Source organism: Tenebrio molitor, chromosome X (genome assembly GCF_963966145.1).
Source record: "Tenebrio molitor chromosome X, icTenMoli1.1, whole genome shotgun sequence".
NCBI lineage: Eukaryota > Metazoa > Arthropoda > Insecta > Coleoptera > Tenebrionidae > Tenebrio > Tenebrio molitor.
This window is the reverse complement of record NC_091055.1, coordinates 6,010,126-6,030,117: the sequence shown is the minus strand read 5'-3', so window position 1 is coordinate 6,030,117 and position 19,992 is coordinate 6,010,126. Positions and strand designations below refer to the sequence as shown.

At 35.2% G+C, this 19,992-nt stretch overlaps 1 protein-coding gene across 7 annotated transcripts in view; it reads left to right on the top strand.

The window, feature by feature from the left end:
* The first annotated feature begins 2,098 nt into the window (after nucleotides 1-2,098).
* Nucleotides 2,099-19,992, top strand: part of LOC138139795 (potassium voltage-gated channel subfamily KQT member 1-like) — a 44,543-nt gene continuing 26,649 nt past the window's right edge. For 2 of the 7 annotated variants that reach the window (XM_069060285.1, XM_069060287.1), the window contains exons 1-2: nucleotides 2,099-2,309; nucleotides 14,217-14,412. In XM_069060285.1, the coding sequence (XP_068916386.1) occupies nucleotides 14,249-14,412 (164 nt within the window). In that variant the 5' untranslated portion in view covers nucleotides 2,099-2,309; nucleotides 14,217-14,248. Of the gene's footprint in view, nucleotides 2,310-8,657; nucleotides 8,883-14,216; nucleotides 14,413-18,534; nucleotides 18,888-19,992 lie in introns of those variants that run through there. The other 5 variants (XM_069060284.1, XM_069060281.1, XM_069060286.1 and 2 more) reach the window with 5 other exon arrangements.

Genomic DNA, 19,992 nt, shown 5'->3' with positions numbered 1-19,992 from the left:
GCAATCTATTCCTCATGGACAGGCACAGATTTCGATGATAGTTCGGGGGTGCCGCGTTCTGTTCCACGGAAAACACCCGCCTTCTTCCAGAACCTGGACGCCGAACCACCGTCCCAGTGTGTTCCCACTTCCGCATAATGGCATGGATAGTGCCCTTCGATAACCCCAAATTCGTCGAAATTTGCCCATACGACATACCCCTCTGATGAAGGGTTACTATTTTGGCTTTAGTAAATTCAGATACGGCTGGCATTCTATCACTAAATTATTATTATAAACTTGAGAGATGTTTACTTCAAACTGTCAATTTTTCGACTTAATTTATAAACGTCATAATAACAGTAAAGGGCAGCTTACATTGACATTTTTTGATATGCCAAAATTTGATCGTTCAAAATTTTTTGTCCGCCATAGTACCTATCTAAAATCTTGTGAAAATTGTAAAAAACAATCTTACCCTTTAGAATACTAAATGACAGTAATGCCGTTTCAAATAAGAATTTAGCGAAGGCACTGACTTTTGTTTGTTATAGGTAACCTTGATGTTTTTTTTTAATCATATGATACCGTGCAATCAACAATTATTTAGATCAAAGAAGCTTTTGAGATTTTGGAGGTATGTCAAACTCTAGACGTTCAGATGCTCTGGATACATGGAAGTACTTTTGGTTGCCTATACCTGTTTCAATTTAAATTTGTAAATTTTTGCCAAAATTCAGCCAAACAGGCAACAGCGCTGTATGTCCATTCTCCGTTATTGAAAACACCATTATGAAAATAAGATTCAATGATGAATCTTTTATGTTCTGAAGTAAAAACCATTTTTTTTTGCGTTAAAATTTGATTAACAGTGCAGTTGTTTGACGTTTATTAGCTGAGTTAGCAAAGATACAAAAAATCTGACACTGTCAAAGTCATAGCCACCCTAGTTTATATGTTTTTAATTATTAATACTTGGAATGCACAAATTTTATTTTTGTTAAAGTTATTAATAAATGAATATTTCAGTTTTAGCTAATTGGAGACTATCGACTGAAATAAATAATTAAAGCTTTGGGAAAATAATATAAAACAGGTAGACCGCAAGCGAAATTTATTCGGTATCATTTTTATTATGGTAATAACATGAAAATACAGTTAGGTTGTAGTCGTTTTACAAATTTATGTGGTAAAACACGGAAGAGCTACAAATTTTGTGTTTTTATTGGGTATTTTAGGAAAATTAAAACGCTGCTAGTATCTGGTGAATGTTAATAATGTTAAGGTAAATCCAGCATCTTAATCTTACTCAAAACTTTTAAGTCATGTTTTAAAAAGAAAAAAACCATGGATATCTCGAGTTGTTTCCTTATGTGATTGTTCTGGGATTGTATGTGATGTTTAAGAAGGTGGTTATTTAAAAAAATTAATGAGACGTCACGTAGAGTGGTGGTTAATTGATGTATTAGGTATCGGTCGGTGTTGGTGGTTTATTTTCCGAAATAATGCGACATTTCAAGAGAAGATAAATAGATCTAGTCCATTCTTGGCCGTCATCTGTCTCGTTAGAATCGGCTGTATATCTGGCGGCGGTCGAAAGGTCAATTGTGAAGTGTCGGGAGCGGTAGAGCGAGTTTATGAATGTATAAATGGTTGCGTTCGAGAAATTCTCGAACCGGGATGATGATATTAAAAATATGCAGTGTCTGATTCTGGTTCATTGATCAAGAAGAACCGCGTGCGATATTGCTGCGGGGCGGAATTTCTGTATAAATAATGAAGTCAAATTCGGGTGTGGAGATGTGGAATTGAGTTATAATTTTAATTTTGGCGAGCCGGGATGAATTATTTAGGTAATTGTGCTGGCAAGATTTCGCATGTTGCTCGGCGAATCAGCGCGCAAAGTGAAATGGAACTTAGGAATCGTAACGTTTTCGAGCAGAGTTACGTAATTCGGCCGTAGAAGAGATAAATAATAAAATGGGAATGCCGCAGATGTAATGAAATGCCTTCACATTGTAAATTACGGTTAAGTGAAATTATAGTAAACTGCGATTTGAAGCGGAGGCAGTTCGGAAAAGCGGAGACTGTGCAGTGTGAAGGATGCGCGTCCTGTGAGGATTTTAACATTAGTAATGTTAGTATCGGCGGTGACCGGTGCGGAAAGTCAGTGCCAAAACGTTATGTTTATACCGTCCGTTCTTCGAGTTATCACGTTCCTCCAGATCTGGTGATTTATTTACTAGTTAGAGGATTATGCCGGATATAATCAAGATTTTTTACTCTTCTGTTATTGCCGCTCCCTTACAATACTCATGAAAACTTAAAAGGTGAATCCTGTAGTTTCTTCGGCCGCCAATCTCATCTCTCTGTTTACCTCCCCAGTATCCACCTTATTACAGTTTGCTACTGCTCTACAAACTTAAAAACTTTACTCACGCCACGACTTCCAAACAATCATAAACTTTCTCCCAGATTTTTTCTACCCTCCAGCCTACTACCATTTTTGCCGGGTTTAAGCACTTTAACAATATTAACACTAATTAACCCCATCATAACGTCTCTTACCAACTGCATGATGTGTTGATTGTTCAAAAACTTTCTCGCATTCGGGTGATTTTTTAAATTTCACATCAAACCGGCCATGACTACATTGCATCGTAATGCAGAAAATTTAAAAAATCATCTGGTACATCACAAGTAATATCTGTTATTGCGTTTAAAAAATAATCGCGTTGATACGCTGAATTCTGAAATGTCAGTTCGCGATTTTATATTCTCGGAAATTTCAATGATACGCTCTTTAGAAATCCTCACGTTGGTGATTGAAAAATTGTTTCAACTGAAACGATGTCTTAACTTACAAAATCGTCGCACTAACGTCTGATATAAAAAAAAAATCGGAAGCATCAGCGATTTCCGAATTGTTGTCAGATACGAAGTGGACGGGGCGGGGCATACTTACGTGCGAACGTGCACACTACAAGATCACGTGGTGTCCGCTTCTCATTTGGAAGCAATTTTCATAAAGGTGCCTCGTAAAAAACAAAATATGAGACGAAAGTTTAATTTAATAAAGGAAGGGTATCGACGCGACTGTCACCAGGGGCGTTTTAATAATTTCGACGTGTTCGACCCTACACGGCGAGTCACAAATTCTCGTTATTAATTATTACGGCAACACAAAATTTCGATTACGTATTTTGACAGGAATGACCACTCTGTTTGAATAAATGATTGAAGTGTGGATTTCGGGTTAGGCTTGCCGATCGTGACGGCACCTTTGTAAAGGGTTAATTTGATATGCAGAAAGTTGGCGATAGTTTTAGAGACGAATCTTGTCTTCGCAGAGAGACTTTTTCGTTGTTCATGTTGCCGAATTACGAATAGAAAATAGGTGGCGTCAGTTTGCTTAGTTCTGATATGGTTTTATTAGAAAGAACGTATTTGTGGACCGTAGTTTAGAAAGGAAGATAAAATCAAACGATTTGTTTTACAATGGATCACTATCGTAAAAGGGTCACGATGAAAGAGAACTTTTTCAACAGAAACAAACCAATATCAGTTTGACCCTCATTTTCCAACAAGACCGCCTGAATTTCTCATAAAGTTTGTTCAAGTCCTGCAGACATTTTACTTCACGTTTTGTAAAAATGGCGCGGTCCGACATTAACTTCTTTGGGTGGTACATGTAAATAAGACCATAAAAAATTCGATAACTGTGTAATGTCAGAACGGAATTGTTATTAAAAGGCAAACTTTGAAGTTGTTGCTGCTAGGAAATATCTTTAACGATATTCATTTTGTGAGGCTCCGTGGTGTTACAAAACATCGTAAAAGATTGTATACAGTAATCAATGGTGAGACCCTTAATGAGCGGTTCGCCATTACTTTAAAATTACTCTTTTACAGGTTCTACAAAGGGAGTCTTCTGAAGAGCACCTCCTCGAATACTGCGACGCTGTTCTAATAAATAACATTTTCCCAACTTCAAAACTTTAACCACAAATGTGGACAAGTTTTATTATTAAATAACTACTAATAATGATATCATTTCGATCGGTTTTATTTTGTTATTTTACTCTCTAGTGTTTACAATTTTTAAAAATAAACTTACTCCGTGTCGAAAATGTAAAACTAATGAGACAGAGCTTCTTCCCGAGTTGTTTGACCGCATATAATTATTTGCATCACAAATGTGTGATTCAGGGACGGACAGAATGTGGTTATGCAATTTAAAAACAGGAACGACTAGACTACCGTGGTGGTACTAAAAATACATTCTGAGGGAATGTTTCGTCAACTGTAGGTATCTCAACACCATTATGAAATTTTATTTTCGACAACTCGCCAACTCGTAAAACTTTATTAATGTTATCACATTCCGTGTGTCTTTTGTTCTCACATTTACAGATTTAGAAGTTGTTGGAAAAGTGTGTGATAAGCGCGAACAGGAAAATGCAATTAATTTTCAACCTAGTTAAACTATCGATTCGCCATTGTTTTAGATTTGTCGAATTAATTATAGCACGCAACACCTAATGACTAAATTTGGGAAATCGGCCATAACACTCAAGTGAACACCCTATTTTAGCTGAAAGAAATGTTTCTCTAAACAATGATTAATTGTCTTTCTCGCTTCGGCTCCAAATTAAATTGCCACAGGTTCTAACATGTAAGCCCAAAATCTTTTTATCCCTCGTCATTATGTCTCTTAATTTATTACGACCCGATTTTACCCTTCATCAGCAAAGACCGTCCGTATTTCCAAAAACTCCACTGCTGAATCCGAACATTTTCTGTTTCGTTCGTATCGAGTAATTCTCTTAATTTTTCACAGAATTTAGACTGCCACAGTAACGATATCCCGAAACGTGTAATTTATGGATAACGAGCTATTCCAAAATGAAAACGTTTGACTTTTTCATGACGGTATAACTGATGTTTTTGTGACTTTTGTGGCGATGAGTTGATTGAGCTTTGTTAACCTGAAACCAGAAACGAATTGTTCAGAATTGGGGAATTTACGCTCTTAACTCGTGTGATTTATGACATGTGGTCCAATCGATCAACCAGTATTCGGCATCTGTTACAGGACCACTGCTCTTTTATTTCCACCTCGAATCATTATTGAATTGGAAAATGTACGTTTTCAGATCGTGGTTAAATTTTATCTTTTGTCCTTCGCTGCGGGAAAAATTATTAACGATCCCTCACGGATGAACACAATTAAATTTGTTTCTCGTCGGTTCGAATCTAGGCACCAAATTGCAAAAGAAAATTTTTTCTAACTGGACATGTTGGGATGTGGACGTGGTGTATATTTATGGATCATTTGAATTATGATTGGGCAAAATTTCACCCTTCACTCAAAATCATCTTCAATGATGGGTCCGCAAACAAATGGGATTTATTAATTTTTAAATTTCTATGAATAGAAGAGCACATAATATCCGCCGGTGGAAAACTCATGAATAGATTGTGGTGCATATAAGCAAGACGTTCCTAATTATCCATCCTATTACTGGCTAATGCCTGGCGAATAGTACATTATTGCACCAACCCCTATAATACCAACATTTATTATTTACAAAAGGGTCGAAAATGATTTTAACTAAAACGTAATTCCAACAGAATATTTTCTATCTTGCGATTCGACTACATATTTTGTTTTCGTTTGTTTAGAATTTCTTTTATTCAATAAGTGAGCTATGTTGTTAGTAGTAAAAGAACGGGTGTGGCTGTTTTTGTTTGGTAAACATTTGAATTGTGATTTCTGAAAACATTTCCGACGTAAGAACTCGAAATCTTTTCTTTTATGAAGTCGAGAAATTTTAATGTGAATATTCCTCCCTTAATATTGGAATATCTCCAGTAAATTTAGCGGCCATGTAGTAAAGTTAATTTGATGTCGTACCAAACTATTAGTTAACATTGGAGTTGATGTCAATCGATATTGCTAAAGCAGCGCCTTAAATTTAATTCAGAAAATTCCTTCTGACGTGAAAATAGTTGGCACATTTTTGCAAGTCCGCGCGATTATTAAGTCTACAAATTTACGGGAATTGTAAGAAAAGTGCACTGGAAAGAATTTTATTAGTTCGAATCGAACATAGTGTCAGTTTTTACTGCAACATTTAATGCCTTCGTAAAAGAAGTTTCTCGAGAAATGTGATTTCATTTAAATACTACATTTGTGTAAGTTCGAGTTAAATGAATGGATCAGCGGAAGCCCCAGGCTTTAATTTTAATTTACATAATAAATTTGCGCCAGTTTTTGTGGAAACATGTTTCCGTTGACGAAACATTCCTCGTGGAACGATCTTAACATGTTCATTTTCACAATTTAATGCGAAACGTACATTTTCAATTTTGACGAAATAAATTCATATGTTGATATTTCGTTTTCTCCAAGGGGTTTCAGTTTTACAGTGTGTGAGGGGTGTCGAGGAAGGAGAATTTGGCAACGGGCCAAAGCCCTCCGACATTTTGGCGACGTTGCTACACTCTATCTGTAATATTTCGTTATTCAGAAAAATCTTCAACATTTTTCTTTTACATTGTATTTTATGCGAATGCACTGTCTCAGACGTTACACGGCTAATGTTGAATCACCGACCTTTTTTCGAGTGATTTAACTCAATTTGCCCCATTTAAATAATCAATAACTCTACTACGGCTAACAAAACCTGAAATTTCTCGCATACATTTTATCATCTCCTCCATATTTTACAAAGATTTATAAATGTAAAATATTTCAGACGTTGCATTGTGATCGATAATGCTTAGGTGGCGAGCTTTTCCGTTACATCCGCAGCTTCCGTTCAGCTTTAGGGCATTTATTATTAATTAGTGTTGTTTTTAAACTCTACATGTGTTTATTGTCTTGTCTTATCGTCTAGAACATTCAGTTATTTTCGTGTAACAAATACTTACTAATTTTAGACCGCCTTACCGTAAATAAACAAATTTAACTCATCAACAAGCTAACTACTGCACTCTATCTGCTTCTCTCGATTATGACGACCTTTCCGTATTTTATTTCTCTTTTGGAAAAATTACCAAACGCAAGCTCACGACAGACCATTAATCCTGTACGTAATGTGCCTTTAACTTATTTCATAAATTTCACTACCGAGTGATTCCTGCTTAATTGAATTTTCATTACAGAATACGTAATTATTCACTGAGAAATTTTGTTGCGAGAACCGGGAGTGTTCACACTGAGTTTCACGTAATAATTGACTTACAAAAGAAAATTTAACCGGATTAAACGTTCGTTTAGTTCAAGGAACTTCTGCCAGCGATTCAGCCTTTGTGATTATTTTTGTAATCATTCTTTATGTTACTATATGTTTAAAGTTTATAACATTATTTGCCGTATTTTAAAAACGGTCTCGGCTGTAAACGAAGTGATTACACTGTGTTTTACTACAAATATTTTGTCTTCTTAGAATTAATTTAAAACTAAAGCTAACGCTCTCTCTCTAAAATAGCACCGTAAAATAGACAACAGACATTTAAAGAACTGTGGAACAGCTGTTGTTTTATATAATTTTGTTGTAAGCGAGGCAAGACGCGGTAATAAATTTTATATACCAGGAGCGTAACCGTAACTATTCTTTATACGACTTCCAAAACCACGATCACGATTTTTTCGTTTGATTATCCGTGGAATTTCTTTTTTCAAAACAAATCGACTTAATTGACAGAAGTTGTTTTAACTTTATTGCAATTTCCCCGGGGTCTTCGCACCATATATTTGCCAAACGACGAAAGTTATCTCCAGCAAAAGATGTTCATCAAGATTTATAAGAATGTCTAGTAATACTGGCCGAAGGGTAACGGCACTGTTCAACATTGTCATTATTGATGATCAGCCAAATGTGATCCAACAAAACATCCGGTCGAACGAGTGAGTAATCTTATAAAAATTACATTTCCTCTTTTGTGTTTTTGTTATTCGCATTTTGTCGATAAAATCGTATTTTTGGAGATGAAAGCTGACAGATATTCGACGAATTGTTCCAAATTATTTTGAGCGTATGTGAAACATGTGTCACGCTCTCACAGCTTTTTGGACATAAGTCGTTTAACACTCCTCGTAGAGAAAATTTGGCACCATCGAGGAAAAAATAAAAACCTGTTGGCTTTCTCGTTCGGTATCGTCGTCAACTTTTCTGCAAAATTTGGTACACTCGTGTTCTAAATTATTTGGTAGACATTAACGAGATAAAAATTGCAATCCGTTGGGATAAAGGTGAATTGCTCTAGCGAACTACTCAACCAACGAAGCAAATATCACCTTCATTAGTAATATTAATTGATAGTCCTAGGTTTCCAATTAGTCACTGGCAACGTAGAAAACAGAATTCGACGAACGGTTTGTAGAATCTCAAATGTTTGTTCCCGGAGACTACGTTATTGATAATTGGGTAATGGTATGATTTTGTTAGAAAAATGTATTGTCACCGCAGCTGACATTTAGAAACAAGGCAAAAGAAAGAAATATTTATTATTGAACTCGATTTCCTGACAATGACATGCAATTACATTGTTGTGGAAGTTGAATGCAAGGAAAACAAAGCCTTTCTATGGTAACAATTAAATGAACGTCAGACTATCGTAAATAATGATTGAAGTTTTAGTTGTTTGTCGTTCAGTGCAAATTCTAATTTGTGAATATTTTTTATGAACAGATTATCCGGTGGTGCAGACAATTTGAGAGAAATGAAATTGATTCTAGTGAGATTATGTTCAGTCAGTTACCCTCTTTCGTCTTGTAACTGCGTCAGTGTCTATAAATCAGCAACAGATCTCGTTGTTACTAAAATTGGGAATCTTGTTAATGTCACTTTGACGAAACGTATTAGTTGAGTGGACGATTTTTATTTGTACGTTAGGTAGGAACAATAGTTTATGATTTTCGGATATTGGTCTAATTTTAATAATGATATGCGTCATGAAAATAGTTTATGCAAAAGAGTATCCGTTTACTCAATTAATTATCTCTATCAGTTTATAAATTGGGCGTCGATGAAACTCAAATGGTTGCGGGTTGAGTAACTGAACTAGAATTTCAATAGGGAAACTGTCAATAATTTTCATTATTACAATAACAGAAACCGACAGAACCCACCTGTTTCAGGTTTTTGGAACTGTGACAGCAACCAAGTCGCGTTGTATTTCACAAGTAGTGTATCTCATACACGAATAGACGAAACTTGAATCCGTAAAGGAACGTTTGTTTATTTTCTAACAACAAACCATGTTTCAATTGCGACCGTTATAAAGCTCCGTTCAGTTTTATTTGCAAATTGGTTACTTACTGAAAACTTACACTTTCGAAAAATAACCCGCCAGAATTATTTTCATCGTGTGTTACGAGTCAAGTTGCTATTTTCAAAATGAGCAGCATCATGGTTGTGCGAATAATGCGATTTCATGTTTCTAAAAATAGTTACTCAATCGATCATCTAGCCGACATGAACAGACAGATAATTCGATCAATTTTTGACCACTGTGATTAATTGATCAGCTGCATTTTCCGAAAAGTTGAGCTAAAACAAATATTTTTCAAGCCTTGATCCACTTCTCTCGAAACTTACAAATGCCTGTACCAAAAGTAATCGGCAGATATTGAGCGTGAAATCAAAGCCATAAATTAAAATCCGCGAATTTATTCGGACCTTATTCAATTTCCTTATTAAAATTGAACTGCAGTGGCGTTGTTTATTTTCTAAAAATATCAATCAGAACCCAGGGATTAATGGGAATCGTTTTATTACTTTATTCTTTCGTAGAGACTTGCAGAAAGTCTGATGATTGACAAGCTTATGATGTTGTGTCATAACATCGTTAAAATAATGATCACCGATCATCATCTAAAGCTCTTTAATTACCGTTGCTGTATTTTTGCTCATTTTTCGTCTGTGCACGTTTACGCTGTAGCGAACTCGCTTGTCATGACAACGTTAATTTCCTCAAAAAATTGTGAAAATCACTCGGTAGTAATTCATTAAAATCGCTAACTTCCTCGTTACAATTTGTGCTTTAGGAATCTGATAATGACCTCTATTTATAACGTTGCCCCTCGAATGACTATTATTTGAAAAGGAGGAAATCGGGGGAATTTTCCTTGTCAATAGAAGACAAATCGAAATTGAAAATCGTGGTGCAGACAGTTCGTACTCTCTCAACTAATTTAGTTGATTTATAAAGTGGCGAGCAGTTTATTATTTTCTTAACACTTCGTTCCGTTAATGTATACTTGTAATTAACTATTTCTTATCCTAAATTTATCAAAGATTTACGTAATTTATCTTCACAACTCATTTTCCTTCATTATTTAGTTCTGAACACGAAGCTAACAGAAATATTTTCGATTTTGCTTTCATTTGTGATGTGTCGCTTGGAACAAGCCTTTTGTTTGATTTCTCGTTCTCTCAAATAAATTAAGCATAACACGTTGTTCCTGCAATTTTTAATTATGCATCTGTCGGATTGCCGAGAGAAAGCGGTTGTAATTAAATTTGGATATTTATGAAAGCACAGGGCGCTTTGTTCGAATTTAAGTAATACGCATAAGGCTTTAAGATGCTTTGAGCATACGTTATTGCTAATGCGGGGTCTGAAACGCAAACACAATGGGCCCCAACGTTTGTTTTAAAAATTGGATTTTACATAAACTACTCGCAAATAAAATGCAGATCAGTGTTGGTCGCACACTTTGCATTATCCTCAGATGATTTTATTGTCTCTAACAAATCTATTATTCCGCGCTTATCATAAAATAAAACCATAGACAATGCAATTTTTACAGCATTCTCTATAAAATTACGTTATGGTTGTTGCGATTTTATGAAATGTTTACCGTCTATGTATCTTTTTGTTTTGATTTCCCAAGTTGCTATAAAATTACAGAAATGCGCGCTCTAGATTTGTTTATTGCTGCGTGAAAAATTAAACCGGGGGCGAATTTTAAAAATCATCTTTAATTCGATCCAACACGCTGATGAAACCGTAACATCATAGAAAAATAGCGCAGAGACGAATTTTAAATGTGAAAAGCTATTTTAACTTCAAAAGGTGTTAGGCATAAACACTGGACTTACTTGAAAGAGTTCTAAATACAAACAATGAGATGAATTCTCGACGTGTTCGTTTCGGGATACCTTAATTACATCTCCGAAACTTTATAAATCACGCGACTTTCGTCTCTGCATGGGTAATATCTGTCATTTCTGATATTTATTGTGAGAGTTGTACCTAGGCGTATCTATACCCGAATTCCAAATTTTCACACTATGTGTAAGCGAACCTTGATCAGAGTAGGTTCTGATTTATTAACGAGGGCGTGTGGCTGAGCGCCATCTCTGAGTTAGCAGATGAATTATAGACGATTTTCAGTAATGCAAAAGCGCGTCTTTCTCCGGAAAACTTACAGACATGTCCAACATCCCAATTTACCACTCCATCAGCTCAAACCTCTACAGTGCAATTTTACTTTTGAAAAAGGAAATCGATGTGGAAGGCCGTTCACCCGAACAACTTGCTTCTAGGTCGGTTTCGACTTTATTAGATCTCATTAGTGCAGCACGTTACGCTGTTTTGCCGTCGTTCAGATTCGGTTCTGATAACTGTATCTTCCGATCTAGAGATCTGCAAAGTATCGATTATTTCTCGATGAGATATAAAGACGAAACAAGATATTTGCTTGGACTGCTGTACAGTGATACTTGGCCAGCCTCCTTTATCGATTTTGTTTTAATAATATCAAAAGAGAATTTGCGCAGGCAGACCTCCGAAATGTTGTAAAATGCAGAACTGTAATTAGAAATCTGAACTGATCTGCTTAGATTATTGTTCCTCCGTTCCTCGTAAATAATTGCTCTGAACAGGACAACAACACACACACACATTTGTTGTGTACAGCAGGAACGGATCTTAAGCCTAGGATAAATGCTAGGATGCATTTAATATTCAAGCACGGAACAGGTTTACCACGAAGATTATTCTTGTCACCTTTGATATTTATCAACATTTTATACTATGGATTTACTAAATGGTACTTAAGGCAAAAAATAAGCGGTGAAAGAGGGTCCTTCGGTAGCGTTAAATTGTCCGTTTGCAAGATGCTGTAAAAAAATATCAAAGGATTTAGATTCCTTGATTAAAAGGAACGGTACTAAATAAGAAGTGTTTTACAATTCCCTTTATATTCAACTTTTGTAAAATTTTAATTATTATTTCGGTTGTTTGAACTGGACAGAAAGAATCACACACGGATACGCCCTTCACAAAAATAAGTCGTGGTGCAGTAAAGATTTCTTTTTAAAACATACGTCAGATCAAAATCGAAATTTGCCGGTAAATTTAATTTATAAGGGATCGAATGAAGTGCTCAAACTTTAAGTGCATTACGATCGGAGTTTATAGAACTTTCTACTTTGGCCGTTACATTAATCCTTACAACGTAAGTCCTGTTTTTATGCCTCGATAAAAGACCACTCATTTTTATAATTACCGAAGAGACATTAAATTTTTTAAACGTATAAAATAAAATTTTAAATCGGGGAAAATGATCACATTCATTATCTTTCCGTGTTGGAAATTAATTCATAATGAGCTGGGATTAAAACTGTGACAGTTTAATTTATCCCCGAAATTCGTATTAATAATAAATCTGTTGTAGTACGACAAATCTTGGATGCAGCACGTGACTGTCACCATTATGCTAATTTTACCAATTTAAATTCAAACACCTTAATATCCGAACCTGTCGAGGAACGTTCTTTTTTTCATAAATTATTTTGTTAACGATTTCCGACTTATTAATTAATTTATCGTTGCACATGCCCCAGTGTGTGCAAATTCATAAGTGCATGTGGTAAAAGTGAACTCATTTGAAATTCTACTGCACGTAATATTTCATAAAGCTGAAAGCTCCATAGAAGGCGTCATAAAATCTCAAAGCGTCGATCCAATATAATTATATGGGATTCGCAACCTTCCTTAATTCCGGCATAAAACAATTTCCGGCAAAATTTTTGTTGTGTTAAAGCGGAAATATGGATAATGCGGTTTGTGAAAGTGTTGCAAAATTTCGAGTTGTTGTTTGGATCGTTGACTTCTGGAGTGCGTGTTGTTTTCACGAATCATTCTAATTGTTGGTCGTGTGTATTGTTCGTATCTGCTGACTCTTCATCGCGAGGGTTTCGTTATCTTTTAAATTGGGAAGTTAAATTATGCGATCTAGGAACGAAATACGGCGATAAATAAATAAAACGTCTGCCGTTCATCTCCGAATCTGTACTCAGGAATTTAAAATGTTCACATACATCACGTGGAGTGTCAAATAAAAAGTCTAGTGTCAGTGCAAAAAGAATTTCGTTTCATTACGTGTTATTGGTCGGAAAGTGTCACCTAAAGTAGTCAAATTAAATTTTGGTATCGGGAATTTGTTATTTATAAATGTGGCGTAAATTTTTCCGAGAACAATGCAGAGTGTGATGGGTGATTCATGAAACAATGACATTGACACTGATGGGATTCTTGGACTTGATCCATTTTGGCAGCACATCTTGTAGACGAATAAATGAATTATAATTCTCTCCTTGTGAAAAGCCGTCTACATTAATTCACACCTAACATCAGTTTCGTCGCTATAATAATCCCAAGTCGGATTACAATTTACATTTGAGGAATGCCATCCGTTTCTCAAATCAAAGTGTATAAACAAATTAACGCAGAGAGTCTTAAAGCTACCGATTTTAATAATTCAAGTGAAAGTTGAGCTGGCAACTGGGGTACATCACAAGTTATAGAAAACGAGGAATATAGAAAAGCGGTTTAGTCATCTCCAAATTAATATTTACAATTGAAATTATACCCCACTTTTAATATTTGATGAAGACTTCAGTTGTAATATCTGGCGGAAACACCGGTTAGAGTGCTTTACCCGGCGCATCCACCATAATGTAACTCCCATTGTGGTGTCATGTCGTAAGTTTCCCGGCTTGTGTTATGTAATTTTGGGACAATCGGGCAATTAGTGGGTTGTCATACCAGATTGGCAAATGTGAAGATGTCAGCAGAACGCAAGCGTAACGGGAATGTTGAATCGCGAATGTTTAAAATGTCAAGGTTTATATCATGCGACACGGTTTCAGATCCACCTGTCACAAACTTCTTTGCCAGTTCCCCGATAATCCACTGAAATGCATCTATTTTTTTAGATGCTTTAGTCTGGTAACATTGCCATACGAAAATGACGTCGGGAACGTCCTCCCCGACACCGACGGATTCGCCGTCCTTATCCCAAAGACCTCTTCTCACCGCGACAGTGGAGCCGCCGAGGAAGACGGTGGAATTCGAAAATGTACCAGCGATAAATAATTCCGAAGATGGCAAAGTCAGTAAAGATCCTGAAAGGTAAGATCATTATAGCTGTGCTTTTAATTTGCCATAGGAACGCAGTCGAGTGTCTTTTAATAAAGATGACAAACTGGTTCTTTCGTGCTTTTACTGTATAAAGCTTTTCAAAGGAGTTTGTGCTGAAGAGGGTGGCGAATAGCAAACTGATCTCTATCTCGGGGGATTATTTTAAGCCAAACGCGACTTAGGCATTTGTGTTAAACTTCTTCGCTTGATTTTTAATATTTATCTTTAACTGTTTTTTTTATTAATTAAGTTAATTAAGTTTACTTTTTTCACTCACCCAAAGTCGTAGGCCTACGACTATGTTTATTTTGCACCGAAATTAATTAAAATTATGTTTCTACATTACTGGTGAGCAAAAATTTACATTAACTTGCCCAATTCTGCACATAAATAATATAAGTAGCTCACTGAATCATCCTGTTGTTGAAAAATTTATATTTTGTTTCGTTTTTTTTTTTAAATCTCGTATTTTTATCATCATGTATCCATTTCACTTAAACGAAATCTGTGTCTCGAAATATTGATGATTACATTTTAACATCGATTAGTTCGTTACGAAATTGAAACAAAAACTAGGCTACATCTTTTTCTACATAAAAGATATCGAATATTCAAAATACGGTACGAAGATCGTCAGTAACCTGGGTTTCAATAGGTTTTGTACAGCACCGAGATAAAATGTTTACAACCCAGGACGATACGTATCATATCTGCAAAAGGTACGGTTCGTCTTGAGGGCATATGCGGTGGCGATTTAAAACCTTTCGCTTTTATACCGCTTTAAATAATTTTCTATCAGTGTAGAGTATTTTTATACGAATTGAAGGATCTCCAATATCAATAAACCAGAACTGTTGCAAAATTATTCTACCTGTACAGAAGCAAATATAATCACGATGAAGTAACGACGTAATAATATTGTAGTAGAAGTCTTACTAATAAAGGTCACCAAATAAAAATTGCATTTACTGATTCGATGCAGTTGGGTATGAAATTCAATTTTCAATTTTAAGTGGAATTCTCTATTTTTACTCTTTCGTAATGAGAAAAAAAAATATAGGTCGATTAGTGTTATTTGTTTGGCATTTTAAGCAAACAAGATTTTTTACGGAAATTTATTTTATTGCACGTAGGTTTGATTGCACTAAATTATTTCGAATCCTCTAATAGAGTGTTACGAGAGGAGGCTAAACATTGCCACATCGGTTCATTTTAAATAACGTCAATTTTTTAAATGAGATCGTAACGATTCACTTTCACTTTACAATCGAGGATTTTTAAAATGAGAGCATAAGCAATGTTAGTTTTGTGCAAATAAGGCGAAAAAGGAAGAAGCAATGTCTTGTCATCATGTGATTTTAGATAGCACAGATTTGAAGGATTTCCGCTTATTACACTGTTTTTCTTTTGGTTTTCCTCTTTTGTCAATTGTATTTCACTATTTCTCAAAACTATTTCATATTTACCTCACTTTAACATTTAATAGAGATAGGAAATAGTTTTGAGAAATTGTGAAATACAATTGACATCTTCTTGAATTCATTTACTTTGGTAACAAGAGCAGTGTCTGAATTGGATTTTTTCTGATATTACTTCGTCGTAATACTTTAACAAGAACACATTTTTAATTAAATTCACTATAAAAAAACTCAGTACAGATTCGAGAATTTCTAAATATATTTTTTTTAAGTTTGGACGGTCACAATTCTCTAAATACACTGTTTACGACACAGAACTGAAGGTTGGATTTTTCTAATTAACACGCTTTGTTTATTTGATTTTTAAATCTAAACTTGGTGATTTTAGCGAAAATTGCACAAAACTGTATTTTCTCTGTTTGAATTCTTTCTACGACAGATTTCAAAACTTTCCCATTTTGCTAATTTTCATAACAATTATGGCAGTGGTGATTTTCTTTTGTTTTCCTGATGAATTATTTCAGTTAAATGTGTAGAAATGTGGTATAGTAAACTTGAGTTATTGAGCTTTAAAGTTAGTAATGGGTTTCTATATTTTGACCTCGTAACTGCAGATTAAATGACTTTGTAAAGCAGAACTTTATTTTAATATGTAATTCAATTTATTTATTTTTTAATTTAGTTTCACCTAAAGGCGTTAGAGTAATTTTCGACAATTTTTTAAACTTGAAGCTGTTGTATTTATCTCCTCCAACACGGTGTTTGCTGTAATAAATTCGACGCTGTATTCATCTTGTCAAGATGCTTCATTTGAATCGATTTATTTTAATCCAGGTGTCACAGTGTTTAAGAAAATTACGAAAATAGTTGTTTTCATATGACTAGCGCTGTCTCATCACTTTTCATTAACTTTTCAGGTATGAGGCCGAAGTTTGAAGCACGAGGCGTTAGCCGAGTGATGCAAAACAGGGCGAATAACGTTTTTCGTGTTCGTTTGGCCAAAGTCTTAAAAAACATTAATTGATTGTAAATTTTGGGATTACCTTTGACAGATGTCAAGTTAGATATATGTATGTATAAACTGAAAAGTTTTCACGTTATGTATCTCAAGAAACGAACACGAAAAGCATATTCTTACTATTTTTTTAATTTCTGATTAGTCTAAAAATGGTAACAGAACAACAACATTTATATATCTAAAATTACTCATCTTGACAATCGGAATAGATTTTGTGCATGTTCGAGAATTCGTTCTTTTGATCTATCCAAATTTGATTTGATATTTTTTGGATTTCGATTGTTGTTAAAACTAGTCAAGTTGGTGAAAAAAAAGTACTTTAAAAAATCAATGAATTTTCACCTAACATTAACACTTTTGCTCTGGAGTTGTCAAGAAAGTTGTCCTATTAACACTTTTGCTCTGGAGTTGTCAAGAAATTTATTTTTGTGCTTCTATTTACCCTATGCAAAATCGTCTCATTAAGTCATATTTTATTAAGTTTAGTTTTGATTTTTCAAGATTTAAGAAATATCCTTACTACCGGGTGTTAATATTTTCAGAAACATAATTCTAATTGTTTTATTTTTCCATTTCCCGATGAATTTGAGTTATATATGTATGTGGGAACTCAGTGAATGGAGTTGAGTTATCGAGCAAAGTTAGAGATCGGTTTCTGTACTTTAAGTTCGGAACTAGTTATAAAATGACGTTATAAAGAATAAATTTTATTTTTTCTGGACCAATCTTGTCAAGATAGTTCATTCCAATTTACCCCAACGAAAAAATAATTATTGAAAGCAAAAACGCCTACTTTGTTTCTTTTAAAAATTGTAAACAGCAATATTCCACAAATATCAATCAGTCGTATTTCCCATTTTCTAAATTTAATTCTAGCCTTCATAGTTTTCAAGTAAATTCTAAAAAACTATTTTTGTTTCTTGTTAGTAACTAGCTTAAAAGTATAACATTTGAAACTGAGTCGCCAAGCCAATTGATGTGGATTACCTCAATTTAATTTTGCCTGGACGTACGAGAATTCTTAATTTACTTATTAATATCCCAGGACAACGGTCCTTCCAGTTATTTCAGTTAAATATGTAGGAATTCAGTCCAATAGAACGGAGTTATGGAGTTATAAAGTTAGCGAAGGGTTTCTGTATTTCCAGCTCGTAACTGCTTAAATGCCGTTACAGAGCGCAATTTTATTTTTTTAAATCTATTTTCACTTCAACCTGAAATAAAGGATAAAATTATGTTCACACTTGCGTTAACTTTTTTGGAATCCTAGTCTCGACAGTATTTCATAAAACCACCGCTTTCTATCCATAACTAGCTTAAAAGCAGTCGCAAGCACAGAAGTTTCTGTTCATTTGAAACTCCTCGAAATGTCGTGCACCAACTCCGGACCAGTTTAAGCAACTTCTTTTTTTTTGAAACTTAACTCAACCCCAGAGCGAAGATCATTACGCGAAATTCCAGTCGCTTTGATAAATTCGAGATGCGTCCGGTGGAATCGAGTTCTGGTGGGTGAAGCGCGGCAACTTTCTTTTTGGAAGTTGTGGAGTTCGTGGCCCCGGAAGCGGTGTCCCAGCTCCGAAGCAGTGCATTTAATGGGCAACGAAGAGTGGTGCATGCGCTAGCGTGTGGTGGTCGGGTGCAGGTGGCAATGTTATTTTGAATGTGTATCCGTCGCGGCGCATGGTCACCTCCTCGGGTGCAGTCGCGCTAGCGTCGTTCTGTAGCACGCGCCCTGCCTGGCGGCGCGTTTCGTTCAGATTCTCATTACCTGGCCACCAGACACCATGGTGACGGCGGTAACGGTGGCGGTCAGTTCGGTGTCCGTATGTCATACTGAGTAATACTCAGTCAGAGCGACGCGCGTTACGCTGACGCACGGCACCGCTCACCAACCGCGCTTCGTCTTGTGCACATGGCTGGCGACGTGTCACCGGGTACAGGGTATTTTTTTCAGCTCAAGCAGCTCTCTCGCAAATGTTTAAACATTACTCCCAAGAAAACAACTAAAAGGGACACGCTTCTGCCTTGTGGTAAATATGACAATCATTTCGCTTCTCTCTAAGAATCTTCCATTGCCACATGCACATGTGCCATTCAACAAGTATTTTCACTTTTATTGCACATTGCATTCGGCAAACTTTTTCGCTGTTTTTCTCTGTTCCCGAAGATTTTACCACTTTACGTTTCACGAAAAATTATTGGAACGCTCCAGATAAGTAATTTGAAAATTTCCAACTCAAAGAAAACGATTTTAGTAGCTAATCCGCTTATGACACCGTCGGTGGTGTTTGTTCTACCCAACTCGGAGACTGTGCGGATTATAAAGTTGAAAATTCAAAGTGACGAGAAATACCCACTTGCTTATTTTTTTTTTACAAGTTTTATTTTTGTGACAGCGATGCTTAAAATTTGTCATCTTTGTGAATTTTAAAACGTAGAAAAATGTTTTCCACCCGTCTGTCTGTTTTAAAACTCATATCTGTCATTAGCAACAAAACGTACATAATAAAGTTACAAAGTAAAATTTTTTTTCACAAATACATATTTCACATTTTTTTTCTCTCTTTGAAATTTCTCTAAACAGATCACAGTCCTTTGTAACAAAATGTAAACAAAATGGCCTCTACTCTTTATTATACATTTGTGTTTTACTCTTTATCGAATTAACTATTCTCTCAAAAAAATCTATTTTTTTGTATCGTCGGGCACATATGCTCTTCTTAATAATAATAACAATAGAGGTTACTTAGTAATCGTAATATGGTTTATATATCTAAAGGGGTCGTAAATTCCTTTATTTATGGCAGAAATAAATTTCATGATAGAACGACATAATATTCGTTTAAGACTATAATAATTTCAGGCAGTCTTAACGTTGTTATTTATACTAGGTTATCGGAGTAATTTAAACTGTCTGTGAAAGAGGTATATAAATGTAATTATTAACTACGCAGCTTTACACACATTGCACAAGACAAACTCTAAATATTATTCTCGAGAAGACAGTTATATCCACAAACTGTTAAAGATCTATCACAAAGTGTTCATTTCGATTAGAAAAAGTTTCGATTTTTCGCGTTCTCATCAACACGGATTGGCTATTGGAAAACTTACATGATTCAGTTTGAAGAACCA